Below are 14,222 nucleotides of genomic sequence, written 5' to 3'. Positions count from 1 at the left end.
AAACAAATGCAGAAGGGACAAATGTATGTGAGGGCAGCCAACCAACTTGAAGCAAAGACTTGTGTTCTACTAGAGTGTCATAAAATGAAAAGCCTTTAAAGTATTCACATTGTATTTATGATTGCAGATACTATTAGTCATTTTCACAGCTACTCATTATCAACGTGGACACAAGAACCCACTTTTATTTTGATAAGGAAATATGAAGTTATATTTAGATACCAAAAATATTACAGGAATCCTATTCAATTTGTGAGTACAGGTGGGCAGTTTACATCCTACTCCCATTCTGGTTACAAAACCAGCGCACTCCAAATGTTGGATGTATCTTTTCGCAGCCAAAAGAGGATGTACTGCTCACTCCTCATTTCAACTGGATCGTTTCACAATTTTTTTGTATTTCCACAGGAATATAATGTCAAATACCTCATCTCATCTCTGAAGATTGTTTTATTACATCTGCACAAAGTTCAAACGTCTTCCATATAAGAACTGCCAAAGCTAAATCTGACATGCACACCAAGCTAGGAACCACACACCTACCAGGTATATACCATCTATATTTGAAAGTCGGCTGGCATCATGGAAGCCCTTAAACAAGCATATCGTCTATTTACAAACGGAAACATACAGAAGTAGAACCTTGGGGTTAGATGCTCAACTTTTGCAATTATTGGCCTGGGCTTATTTAGACAGTCATATCAACAACAAGCAACACTTACTGAGATCAAAACATAACCAGGCATTTTTGCTCAGTGCTGTTTATACAAAAAAAAAGTATACAATAAAAAACCTCTTCATCTCAAAGAGTTCAGTTCCTGGCATACAAACAACTAGTATCAGTATATATCAAGAAACATGCAAAAAGGGGGGCAGAGTAAATATCTGAATCTGCCTGGAGATCAGAGAGGGCTTCACGGGAGAAGGGAACCAAGGGTAAGTCCCCAGTTTCCAGCCTGGTGGATGGTGGTATCACCGATGAAGATAGAGAATCCAGAAAGCCAGGTTGGATGGCACTGGAATATTGTAAAAGGCAGCAAGACTGGAAAATGATGGTGAGCGCACTGAAGAGACCAGTAAAAGTCTAAAACAAGGGAAAAAGGAAATGTGTGGGTAGAGCATGTACTGGGCAGGAAAGAAACTGCTAGTCAAAGAGAGCAGCATTCCCAGATAGAGACCACTCTTTGTTCACGACTATAACAGCTCTGTTGTCCTGTTAAAACTCTCCAAACAAACATCTCGCTCTTCCTGCATGTTCCTTCCTCTATTTATGATTGATTACTTGTGGTTATCACAGCAAAACCATTTCATGGTTTTAAAGGGTTATGATAGGCTAGAGAAAAGAGAACACAACACAAGCGTCGAATTCTGAAATTCATGTCAGTTTAAGTAATCAAGCCACAGCAGGACACATTTCAGGTTAAGCAGGATGCAAAGCTTCCTGCTGTCTCAGTCTGTACCTCTTCTCAAATCTTTGCTCTAACTTTTCCCTCTATCAGACAGAGAAATCAAATCCTTTACATTTTCCTAGGGCAGCAGGGGAGCAAAACTGGGGCAGAGCAAAAGTTAAAGTCCTTGGGGGTGTTTGGGAATTCCCTGGTGGTCCAGTGGTTAGGGCTCTGTGCTTCCACTGCAGGGGCCACAGGTTTGATCCCTGGCTGGGGAACTAAAGGTCCCACATGGTGTGTGGCAAGGCAGAAAAAAAAAAGTAAGGTGGCATCTTAAAAACAGGATCCTTAGTAAAGGATCACAGAATGAAGTAAGCTAAGCAAGCTAAGCACTTCAGCAAGGAGTGCCATCAATGCAGGCACGAGACCAACACTGCACTTAACTAGAAATGCAGAAACAAAAGACAAGACCATATTCCCCTATAACCTCTTTCTGGTCCCAATTCAAAATTCAGTTTGTGTTATTTTTACTTTTCTTATCATAGGCCCCACGAGAAAGACATCAGAGTATTTGGATGAGGGCAAGGGAGCCCCAAGTCCATGATCCAAGTACTGCAGGCACACTCAGAAGCGTCAGTCAGTAACACATCACTCAGAACCTTCTGCAATTTGGTTCCTACCCTGTGACTCAAAACGCACAATCCTGAGAATGTGTTCCAAGGAACCACAGCACATATGTGACAGCAATATTCTCGTTCTTCAACTCTTGCCCCGCTTCTACCATGACCATGTTTAAACACTCACGTGCCAGGCACTTTACGTGCATTATCTCACTTAATGCTGTGAAGAAGGTATTAATTATCACTACTTCATAGATGAGGAAACTGAAGCTTACAGATGTTGAGAAACTTGCCCATGGTCATGTTATATTACATGGCAGAAGAGGAAGTGGAACTCAGGCTAGCCTGACCACTGGTAGTGCAGACTCAACAACACACGGGCCGCGTCCATGAAAATGCTCACAGCAATATAACCAGTCCCCGAAAATGTAACACACAAGTACTCCCCTAAATGCCTAACGGGGAAAGCCGGAGCAAATTATGGTTCAAAAACAAGACAATGTGTTATACATAAAAGAACATATGAGGATGAAGTATAAACAAGAGGAAGTGTTTGAAATTCACATTTTTAAAGACAGAATATATAACTACATGCACATAATGAATACTGGAATGTACTGTCACCCAGAGTAGAGATTTTCCATTTTGTTCCCAGCTATTTTCCCAGTGCCTAACACATAGCAGATGCTCAATAAATACTAGCTGAATGAATGAATTGCGGAACAGTAACATATCTGTGAATATGGACAAGACCTGTGGGATAATAAGCAAGGAGGAAAGCTTTTATTTTAGGCTAACAAAATTATGAACGGTATTCTTTAGTGGAATTAGAATCACCCCCTTGATCACACAGTTCCTAAGGCAGTGTGCAAGTACAACAAAAGACCAGAATGAAAGCTGGCCTTGAATCTCATGGAGAGCTTCTTTTCCAAAAGGCAGGCAGCATGTGGTACGTGGTGCCAGGTACACAGTGAGGGCACAAAGTCAATGATAACAATAACCTTTCTAAGCTGGCCAGACAGGGATAACTCTAGCACTAGTTGCTCTTAGGCAATTCTCAATGTCACTCTGGATATTTCTCATCTCCCTTTAAAAAATACATCTACACACCAGTAAAACACTTACCAGACTTCCAGACTAAAAAGCATGCTGAAGTATGTCAACACATCCACTAACGACCAACTATTCGAAACACAAGAATTTAATCTAGATTCTAGTGAGATAGAGGCACGCAAAGAAACCTGACATCAGACCATAAAAATAGAAATCAGACGGCTGCTCAGCACACAAACATTTAGTGTTACTGGGCCCAGCTTAAAGACACTTTCCCATGAGCAGTAACATGAAAACAATCATTACTTGGTTAATTAATGAATGTATAAATAAAACTAACACATGTTCTTACATTCAGCTATACCAGGATATAAGAAAGTTAATTTAATAAATACAATTAGTCTTTTCCAGATGTTATATAAGAACTTAGTGCTACTTGAGAGAAAGAATAAATATAAGGTAATTCATGATTCACCCACAAAAGGGAAAAATGACCCACAGAAGAAGTTGGAGAGATTTTCCAGCCACAATTTGCTGAACAGCAAGCACTAGAGCTTAAAACAAATTCAAGCAAGAGGGTGGCAGAATAGTCTTCTGGGGAACATTCCCCAGCTCTACTGCAGTTAATACAGCAATTTGTAAGGCAAGAACCATAGTAAAAACACTCCCAATAATCAGTCTATATCTCTAACCCCATTTGAAGAAAACCAGGCTTGAGAAAAGTGAGCAGCACAGTTCAGCACTGAAGTTTAAAAAAATCTAATTCTTTCCTTCAACAGTAAAGACACTTTAGGTGGCATTCATGATCTTCTATTTTATTCCTTTTTACCTACACATCTGAGTCTCCATTCCAGCCCAGAAGGTAACTTCCCGGCCCCATGCCTAACTGACCCGGGAAATTCTGTTACTCCCACTCCTGCCACATCCCATCTTGAGGTTCTCTTATCACCACAAAGCTCACAGAGCTCACAGGCAGCTCTACGGACCAGATTTAGTCCAAAATGGACTCTCTTCTCCTTTCTGAAGCCCAGGTGGGGCTCTGAGCAGCAACATCCCACCTTCCCTGCCCACAGCCCTAACAAACTGCTGAGAGAAGGAGCACAATGCGGGAGGCACCTCCAGCCCATAAGCACTCAAAGCCAGCCTGGGCTCTGTCTGGGGCTGGACCGTGACTGAGCCCCTTCTTGAGTAGCCTGACAGCAAATGCCCCCTGAGATTCAGGGAACAAGTACCAGCAGGATTCACTGAATGATGAAATTCTTCCAAGTTAAAGTGAAAGTGAAGTCGCTCAGTCTTGTCCAACTCTTTGCGACCCCGTGGACTGTAGCCCACCAGGCTCCTCCATCCATGGGATTCTCCAGGCAAGAATACTGGAGTGGGTTGCCATTTCCTTCTCCAGGGGATCTTCCCGACCCAGGGATCAAACCCAGGTCTCCCACATTGCAGGCAGACGCTTTAACCTCTGAGCCACCAGGGAAGCCCACATTTTGTAATAAAAAGGGCCTGTTATTACTAGAGAAGGCCTCCCAAATCTATCGCAGCAACAGTAATTTTTTGTGTAAGTTTCATACAAAGACCAGGTAACTTTGCTCATTTTTTGAAGACTTGAATATCACTAAAATATTTGTCAGAGATTTCCCCCTCTTACTTCACAATCTACCTCATTGGCAACCATTTCATCTTTCACAACTATTCCATTCGTGTAGGATGATAGCTTGTTCTCTAACAAGGCTTCTGTTTTGCCATTATTTGAACATCAGCAGTTTTCCCTCTACCCCATAACAGTAAGCATTTTCTCCTTTGTCTATTCTCAGCCCTGAATTTGATTTTTCTGGGCACTTTCTTTTCTCAATTAATGATCTTACTCAAGAACTGGTCGCAGAATACATATAGGAAGTTACCCTCTGATAGCAAGGGCCCTCACTAAACCAAAAGCCCAGTGTCCCAGACAGCTGGGAATTTTCTGCCCAAGAGACTGGAAATCCCAAAAGGTAACAGAAGGTTTAACTATAGTTAGTCTACGGCTCATCCACAGGCGACTGCCAGAACACAACAGAATGAAAAACACCGATCAGTGGCTAACTGATGCCACTTCTCCAACTCAGCTTTTGCTCATGGACAGCTAGCTGTTCACAAGGCTCTAACGTGAAACTACACACACATCACATTTCCTATTAGCCAAATAACACCTAAACCGTGTTAAAGAAATATCTCAATAAGTCACGAGTGTGCAAACAGTACATGATTGGTGAGGGAAATCAGCAGTGACCTGGGTGACGATTACTGAGCTCCTTTCTCACAGACACATGCAACAGGAGTGCGAGTAGCTAAAGCGCCCGTGAACACCATTCTCTAAACTCAACACTTCAATGACTTCCTCTTACCTCAAAAAATTTCAAATGCAAAAGTAAAACCAATGCTAGGTTTTAGCCAGCCTGAAAGAGGAAGACTGTGTGATTCCTTCTTCCTGTACTCTTGAGCAAGCCGTTTCTGCCTGTCCTCCTTGGTCAAATTCCTGCACCTCTTAGACCACCATGGAGCCCCCTTACACGCAGCCAAGCCACCAGAAGAGCCAGGACCTCGGCTGCCCAGGCCCAGAATGGAAATGGTATTAACACACTCCTCAGTGAGGGAGGGGAAAAAAAATCCAGCTTCCTTTTCTACCATCATTCAGAATTTCATGGATTATTTTCCTCTCTGCATTATTTTTCCTTTAACCCTTTCCTGGGGTTTCAACTTTCTTCCTTCTCTCTTTGTTCCTTCATCTCTGTTCCCGGTTCTTTTTGTCCTATTTTTCCTGATCTTGCAGGCGAGAATAATGCCCTTTTACAACAGTAGAGGATGGGCAGCACGGACTAGGGAATCGAGCTCATACCAATAAAATCAGCGACATCATCAGCAGTTGACAAAATCCACAGTGCCCCCAAAGTATTCAATGCCTGCTATGGATGAACACTGTGATAGGAATGACGGGGGAGACGAGATAAAAAAGTAGTTTCTGCCCTCTGTCAAGTGACAAGCAGTGAAGAGAACATCCCCAAATACGTGAAAACGTAAGAACAACATCAAGCAGTTAGAAGATTGCACTGTATGAGTTAACAGACTTGGGTTGTAACATTTGGGCCCTGGGTCCACAACAGGAGCCAACCACTGTGTTCTAGAAGGTTGCAAGGAGGCTCGCTCAGGGAGGGCACAAGGTAGGCCTGAAAGAGCCGTGAGGGTCCGAACAATTAAGGAGAGGGCCTCCCCAGGCCCACAATAAGACAGCCTAATAAAAAGGAAAGGAGTAAAATGGTGTATTTTATGGGTTTTACTACAATTAAAAAAAAAGGGAGGAAAAGGCCTGTGCCCCTCAGCTGTCTCCAGCAGAGAAAGAAAGCTGGCACGGGGGCTTAACAAACTGAGAGTTCCTATGCATAGGTGGAAACATCCTGATGAACTTTGCCAACTGATACTGTCCAGAACCACATACCCGACAATTCCTTCTCTAATTTTAAATACCAACACCATGTAAAATATGGTTGAAGAAAAAGAAACTAGTTGACCAGAGAGGAGAGGTGGGAATAATGACGAAGGAAGAGATCTGAGATCTCTTTTCTCCCAGGGAAATGCCCCAGCAACTCTGCTATTGTTATGAGCAGAAATCCCTAACCCAGAGGTTCCAATGTGTCTTCATTCTTCGAGTTCTCTGCTGAGCGCGAGAGAGGAAACCTGCCCATTTCTAGAAGTGAGTTGCACAAAATCTTTAGCTTTCAGCTTCTAGCTAGCTGCTAATAAAGCCCTAAGTATCCAAATCCAAGGTATTAGTTAACATCTGCTGATCACCTGGAAAAAAAAAAAATTCCTGGACTAGTAGGATAAAGCAACGTTTACAGTACGGCACACCTTCGTTATTTCCATTTCAATACCAAAATGAACATTATTTGGTTGACATCATGCCCATGTGCTCTTGATCTTCAGTTTTAGCGAACAACAAAATCCATGCAACAGCTCCTGAAAGGAAGGTCAGTGAAAACAGTAAAGTAGGAGAAATGTTCCCACTTTCACATGATGGTCCACGTGAAAGGACAAACGTGCTGGGACACTGTCTAAACGACTATCATAATCCACAGTCAGAGGTGTCCCATGTGTTTTACTCTGTACTAGTTCGATATTATGTAATACAACATGTCCATTGTGAGGATAATACCTGGCCTAAGGTGCCAGACATTGAAAACCATGCTAGTTGAAGTGTTAAAAATAATCATCAATTCTGTTACTTACAATTTCAATTTCACACCCCCTCAAATCAATGAAATACAAGCTATGAGAACTTACTTTATTCTTAGTTACTGCTAAAATTCCTTTCAACATCAGACATTAGTCACCAGTATATGAAACAAACGAACTCATTAGCCTAGAAGCACCGATTCTTCACAGCAAACAGGGAGATCTAGGAGCTTCTCTTAAGAGATTTATCAATCGCCCACACACTGTTGGGTGATTCTGATGTTTATCCTATTTTATGAGGATAAAATCTCATAAAATTTCATAAGACTTTCTGAAACAAGTGTTAATCTACACAGCTCTGCTTCTGTGTATTTCTGGTCTATCTCCCCTGAATCCACTCCACCCCGCCTTTCTAATTCCTAGTAGTCTGAGAAGCTGAGGTCCTCTGATATGCATCTTAGACAACGCAAATACATCAGATGTGTCCAGAGGATGCAACACACAATTCAGTTAGGTTTCAAGCTACAGGCCATTTAACCAGGCCGGAGGAGACTTTAGCAACAGCTCATATTTAGATTTAATTTCAGGGATTACACTTGGGAGTTGACAACACTGCTCACCTTTAGGACAGAAGCTAAGCTGGTCATGTGCTCATTGAGGGCACCCTCGGACTCCTTGTAGGTCAAGCACGTGAACTGGTACTCCTCAGGGTCGAAGGAGTCGGCCCCCTGCTGCTCCACATCGCTGGCCACTCCCACGTAATAGTCCTCTATGTCCCCAGGGTCCTCGTCCTCTTCCTCCTCCTCACAATTTGGGTCATAGTCCTCTTCGTTGCTGTCAGACCCCTGGCTATTCATGTCCACAGACATCTTAACATCCAGTCAAGTTGCAGATCAGGAAAGCAGTTTTTTTCCCTCCCCCCAAACTTCACCACTTTCTCAAACTCATTAGTGTTTTTGTCTTCTAAGGGAGGAAAAGAAAAAAATATGTGTTAGTTACTTTCACTGTGAAAAGCTGTAACAGAAATCATTCAAGAACCAAAATGGCACAGCACTGGTCCTACCCCTACTATGGCCTATTCCAACTCTCCTCTCATCCAGGAAACCTCACCATCATCTCCCTGCCCAGGCTTTTCAAAGGGAAACCCTTTCCTGGAGGGGCAGAAGCAGTTAACAATGGTAACTTCACATGAAGGGTCTGGCATGAAAGAGTAAGGCTGTCTGTTCCATGTCAAGGAGTCAAATTCCCACAGAGTTGTCCTTCCTGCCAGGGTCCTTAAGAGAGAAGCACATTCCCACAGCTGATTGCCCAGAGTGGAAGTATCCTAAAGGCTAAAGAGCCAATGTTTAAATTTTCTCAGCCAATTGTGCCCTACTGAGTGGTGACACAGACAGAACATAAATAGGGACACAGTTCCATCCCACTACAATTTCTGGGGAAATAATACCAGTGTTTTACAGACATTGCTCTCAGATATATGGGGAAAAAAGTGCATAGTAAAGAAAAAATAAAAACCATACAGCTCTTCAACATCAACATCCTCCTCTTGTCTGCAAAGGTAACTGATTTTTCCACTTTAAAGGGTTCTACTAATCCTCTAAAAGAGGTACTGAGAGGCAAAGAAACTGACCCAATAGTGAAGGAAAACTACAGATATACTACTTTGGCAGGATCGAGCCTAGGAAAAAAGAGAATCTACTACAGTAAAGAAACAAGATCAAATGGCAACAGCTACTGAAAAATCCTCATAGATCAAAATGTGACTCAATTACATATAAATGAAAAGAGAATACTAGTTGAAAAAGTAAAACAGTCACATATTTTAACTCTTAGAGACGATTTTGGCAAATACCCATTAACTTCTCTACACAAGAACTATTTCAAGTGACTGTTTCCAAGGAACAGTATCAAACAGTGATTTAAATCTAAAACTAAGAGGACCTTAAAATGCAAGAGCATGTGGACTGAATGGAATGAGATAATTTATATAACCAAATTTGGATTAAATACCAAAGTAAATTTAAAACCTATTTGAAGTAGATAATCTCTCCAAAAAATTAATAATAAAAAAAGATTAAAATGAATGTCTACTGAATATGTAACCAGTCTAAAGGACTACAGAGTCACATTTTAATGATATTATAAAAAGATCAGTGAATCTACCCCTGATATTTTACCTATAAATGCTTAAATTAAAAAAAAAGTCACACTAATGAGAGAGCAATAATGTATTTTCAGTTCGACTTTTAACAAATTGTGTTATATGCTAGAACCACCTAATCACAACTGAACTTAACTATTTTTCCTTTAGGAGAAAGAATTAATCTTTAAATTAAAAATACCTGTAATTCTTGAAGATCTTGCAGGAAGATGTCACCTAAATAGTCATTCATATAATTTCATTCATATAATTTCCATCTAAAATGAAAAAAGATAAATCTATTTACATACTGTAAAATTGGTAGCCTGAGTTCACAAATTTTAAAAATAAAGACATTTAAAAGAACAAGCAGCAAAGGACCAGAAATTATTTTCTTGTAAGTCCCACAGAAATCCACTTCATAATTATATATTGACAAGAGTTACATGGCCTTCTAAAAAAAGAAAGTATTTAAAATAAACAGCTAATAATAATCTAACCTCGGGTAACCAGTTCCCTCTCATTCGTTCCCTCTGTTTGAAAGTCCACTACTTCACTTTTTTTTTCTTTAATTTTTATTGGATTATAGTTGATTTACAGTGCTGTGTACTACCTCACTTGTATTTTTCAGATTTTCTAAGTTAACTACTATAATTTCAATCTTAAATGATAGAGATTGACAAAGCAAATTTTAACTGACTTGAACTGGGCTTTTATCATAAAGTCATCTCCATTGCTGTACTCTAACACTTACAGAATACTGTTAATATTTCAGCTCTCACTTTATTTATGAAAAATTATTTTCAAATTAAAAAAGTCCACAAGAGAAAATAAAACAAAAATTAAAAAAAAACAAAAACAAAAAACAGGGGGAAGGGTGCAATTTCCTAGTGGTCTAGTGGTTAGGGCTTAAAAAAAAGGAAAAAAAAATGTTCCTAGTACAATACCCAATATTAACACCCATTTGTACCTCTCTTCTGACATGCTCAAGGCCTACTTGACTTTCTCAGAGCTACAGATCCCTCTATCAAAGACTAAATAAGTACTACTCACTTACTTAATCCGAAATTTTAGGTCCATGTTTTTATCCTTTTAAATTTCTTGGAAAACCAGCGATAATTTTCAAAGAAATACTTCTAACACAGACAGGCAAATATAAACTAAATGAAAACCAAAGTCCAAACAATGATTGTGGAAGACGATTTGCAAAATAGTAGAGGAACAACAGATTTTTTAAGTCTGTTTTCTTCTATCTGCATTTTTACGTAAGATACTGCTTATTAGGCATATAAGCATAAATAGCATTACAAATACTGCTCCCATCTATAAAATAATCACTACCAAGGACAGCTTTCATTTAATGAGAGCCAATTTCAGGTCAGACTCATTCTCATTAAATGTTTATAACCCTACAAAGTGGCGATTGTCCTCTTCCTACACATGAGGAAACTAGAGTTCAAAAAGATTAAGCAACTTGCCCAGGACCACAGTGCTGACAACCAGTAGAATCCAGCATCATACTTTTCACCAGATCTATGATCTATGAGGACTCACAATACCCCATGCACCCTCCCACAGAGCCGAATACTATCCAAAGCTACCTACAACCACAACAAAAAAAGCACAGTTTTCACTTTCTCTGGATTTCTTGCCAGGAGTGGGGCTTCTCACCAGCTAAATATTCAAGAAGCAGGGGAAAACTTCAGGCTCCCTTCCAAAAAGGGGAACACCATTTCATACTTACTGGGTGCTCTAGGTCCAAATTTAAATACAATCTTAATTACTAATCTTTTCAAAGTTAAATATCCCTATTCTGTTTGAAAGAGTGCTGACACTGTTTCAAGGGGCCAGTATGTTATTGCTTCATTAACACAACAGATGATAGATAACGCTTTGATTTCCTTCGGATGTTAAACATTAGCCTTACGTCCCAAACAGGCAAGGAGTAACAGAAATTACTGCGCTCCCCCACCCCGCATCAAAGTCACGTGTTCATAAGAGCTGCCAACCATCCTGGGCTAAGGAATTCAAACTGAAGAATTCTCAGTATAAGGCTGACAAGAACAAGACAACAGACTTTTTGATATCAATGTTTACTCCAGATATATTTAGCACTTAAGTGTCATTTACTAAATCCACATTTCCGAAGAAAACTCGTTGGTACAAAAATATGAACCCTGTCTAATGGGGTAGCCACTAACCACTTGTGGTCATTTACATTTAACTCAAAGATTAAATAAAACCTGACACTTGGATTTTCAGTCGCACTAGCCATAAGTCAATGGCCACGTGTAGCAGCTAGTGGCTATCCTACTGAACAGCAAAGGTACAGAATAGGACCAGTGTGGCAGAAAGTTCTATGGGACAGAGTAACAATCAGCACTGAGGTGAAGTCATCCGAGAACCCGATCGCCTCTCCGGCGGCTACCACAAGCGGCGTCCGGTGAGGCGGCGACGCAGCTCCAGGGCCGCCTGTCCCAATCCCAGACGCCGGAATATATCCGCGAGGACACGGAGTCCACGCGCAGGGGGCCCCTCACCGGCAGGCGTTAACTAACCGCGCGGGGAGGGGGGCACTGCGAGAGCTCCCGATGATGACCCGAGTGGGGAGCCCCCGGAGGCGCCGCGTTTCCCCGGCACGCCCGGCGGGGAGGGCCTAGATGCGCCCGGCACCAGTCGGTCAGAGGCGCTGGCCTGCGACCTCTCGGCGAACTGCAGGCGGCGGGAGGCGGAAAGACCGAGAGACATCAGGCGCCGGTGCGCCCTGGCCTCGGCCACCGGCAGCTCATCAGCGAGATGGCGGAGAGCCCTGAGACCCAGTACGAGATGCCGGGGGCGCCGGGACCTCGCAGGCAGCGACGAAGGCGGAGCCCCGGCAGGGCTAGGGAGGCGCGCGGAGAGCCCACCCCCTCCCCCGGCCCGCCGGGGTAAACAAGGCCGCGACTCGCGCCGCGCACTTACCAGGAGCCGCAGCCCCGCAGCCGCTGAGCCCGGGCGGGCCAGACCGGGTCGGGCCAGGCCAGAAGAACCGGACCCAGGCGCGGCGGCGGCGGAGGCGGCGGGCCAACGCTGGTCAAGGCCCGCGCTGCTTCCTCCGGCGGAGCCGTCGCCGCAGCTCCGGAAGTGCTCGGAGCGGTTGCGTCACTTCCCGCCCGGGGTCGCCCCGCGGTCGCCGGGGTCGCGACAGGCGCTGGGTAATAACGCCTCTCTGCGGACACTTCACTCCAGCCCAGCGCAGCGACCGGAGTACGCCCGCAGCAAGGCTGGCGCCGACGGCTAGCAAAGGAGAGGCTTCTTGGAAAGCTGTCACTGCATCGCCGCGGGCTTTCGCCTACCAGCGCCCCCGGCCTGGATCCTTTCAACCAGGGCTTTTGTTGTTTTTTTGACGGACTCTCCTCACTTCACTGTACTCGGTGTCCGGCGCGGAGAAGACCTCCAGTCGTTCGTGGAGTGGATAAAGGACTGATATTTCATGGCCGCTGTTTGATCGAATGAGAGCTGGGTCTTCGTGTCAGCAAGCCGGGCCGGGAATTTCTACCTAGGCCGATTCGTAGAACCACGCCAGGCTTCCGCTTCCCTCTCCGTGGCCTAGTTCGCTGCCTAATTTCTTTGGCTTCCCAATCACCCGAGATTGAATCTTAACTACCTTGCTGCACAGTGTATTCACACAGTATAGGAAGTGCCATTATGCCTTTCAGTACCTTCTGGGGCCTTTGTCGAGTGTTATGGATAGACAGACATGAAGCCTCACTTAAGTTGCTGCTGCACAACGTGGAAACGCCGGAGTGAAGCAAGTGATGTTAGGGAGCTTCCTCGCTGTGCAAGTCCATAGATAACCCAAACCATTTCCACCCATGCATGAGTCGTGTATGTGCTAATATTCAGGATATTGATGTGTAATGGACTCTCTTCAGTTCTTGCATATATTTGTATACATGATTTTCAGCTTCCTGTTTAATTAGGAGCATGTACCCAAATGGCAACCCACTCCAGTGTTCTTGCCTGGAGAATCCCAGGGACGGGGGAGCCTGGTGGGCTGCCGTCTGTGGGGTCACACAGAGTCGGACACGACTGAAGTGACTTAGCAGCAACCCAAATCAGGTGCATTCAAATACTAGAAAACCATTCCCACACACACACCTTAATTTGGAGTGAAAACTAACAATAATGAGTGAGTGACATGTTTTATATATTAAAAACGTAAAACTTTGTCTATAAGGTGCTCAGTCGTGTGCCACTCTTTGCGACCCCATGGACAAGAATATTCTCCAGGCAAGAACATTGGGATGAATCTTCCCAAGCCAGAGCTCTAACCCAGGTCACCTGCATTGCAGGCACACTCTTTACCGTCGTCTGAGCCGCAAGGGAAGCCTGTAGTTCGATGTACTTATTTGTTATAACAAAACATAGCCCTTTATATCATGACACTAGTGAAGGAACCAAACTATATTTTCGGCTAATGAAATCTTTTTAATTAGGTGCATTCGTTCTGGGTTCCTGGTAATAAATCCTCCCCAATACATAAAAGGGAACAATCAGTTTTTCTGTATAATTATTGCATTTGCAAAATAGTGAATGAGGACATTCACATATCAAGCATACAAATGTACAATATATTGGAATCCCAGGTACTATCCTTATTTGTTCCGTCTCTCGCCTGCTGAAGGTGAGTTTCTTTTCTTTTTTTAAAATATTTATTTGGCTGCCCTGGGTCTTAGTTGTAGCACACAGGATCTGTAGTTGCAGCATGTAGGATATACTTCCCTGACCAGGAATTGAACCTGGGCCCCCTGGATTGGGAGAACAGAGTCT

At 43.1% G+C, this 14,222-nt stretch overlaps 1 protein-coding gene across 7 annotated transcripts in view; it reads right to left on the bottom strand.

The window, feature by feature from the left end:
* Positions 1-12,547, bottom strand: part of ARIH2 (ariadne RBR E3 ubiquitin protein ligase 2) — a 39,420-nt gene extending 26,873 nt beyond the window's left edge. For 2 of the 7 annotated variants that reach the window (XM_027523642.1, XM_027523641.1), the window contains exons 1-3: positions 12,372-12,523; positions 9,613-9,688; positions 7,891-8,233 (exon numbers count right to left, since the gene is read on the bottom strand). Coding sequence is in view for 3 of the 7 variants with exons in the window: in XM_027523638.1 (XP_027379439.1) it covers positions 7,891-8,139 (249 nt within the window). In the remaining 4 variants the exon portion in view is untranslated. Of the gene's footprint in view, positions 1-7,890; positions 8,234-9,612; positions 9,689-12,371 lie in introns of all 7 variants that reach the window. The other 5 variants (XR_003507888.1, XM_027523638.1, XM_027523643.1 and 2 more) reach the window with 5 other exon arrangements.
* Between the last annotated feature and the right edge of the window lie 1,675 nt (positions 12,548-14,222).

The sequence above is a fragment of the Bos indicus x Bos taurus genome, chromosome 22 (genome assembly GCF_003369695.1).
Source record: "Bos indicus x Bos taurus breed Angus x Brahman F1 hybrid chromosome 22, Bos_hybrid_MaternalHap_v2.0, whole genome shotgun sequence".
In the NCBI taxonomy this organism is placed as follows: Eukaryota; Metazoa; Chordata; class Mammalia; order Artiodactyla; family Bovidae; genus Bos; species Bos indicus x Bos taurus.
The sequence above is the reverse complement of the archived record's forward strand: the minus strand, read 5'-3'. Positions and strand labels throughout refer to the sequence as shown.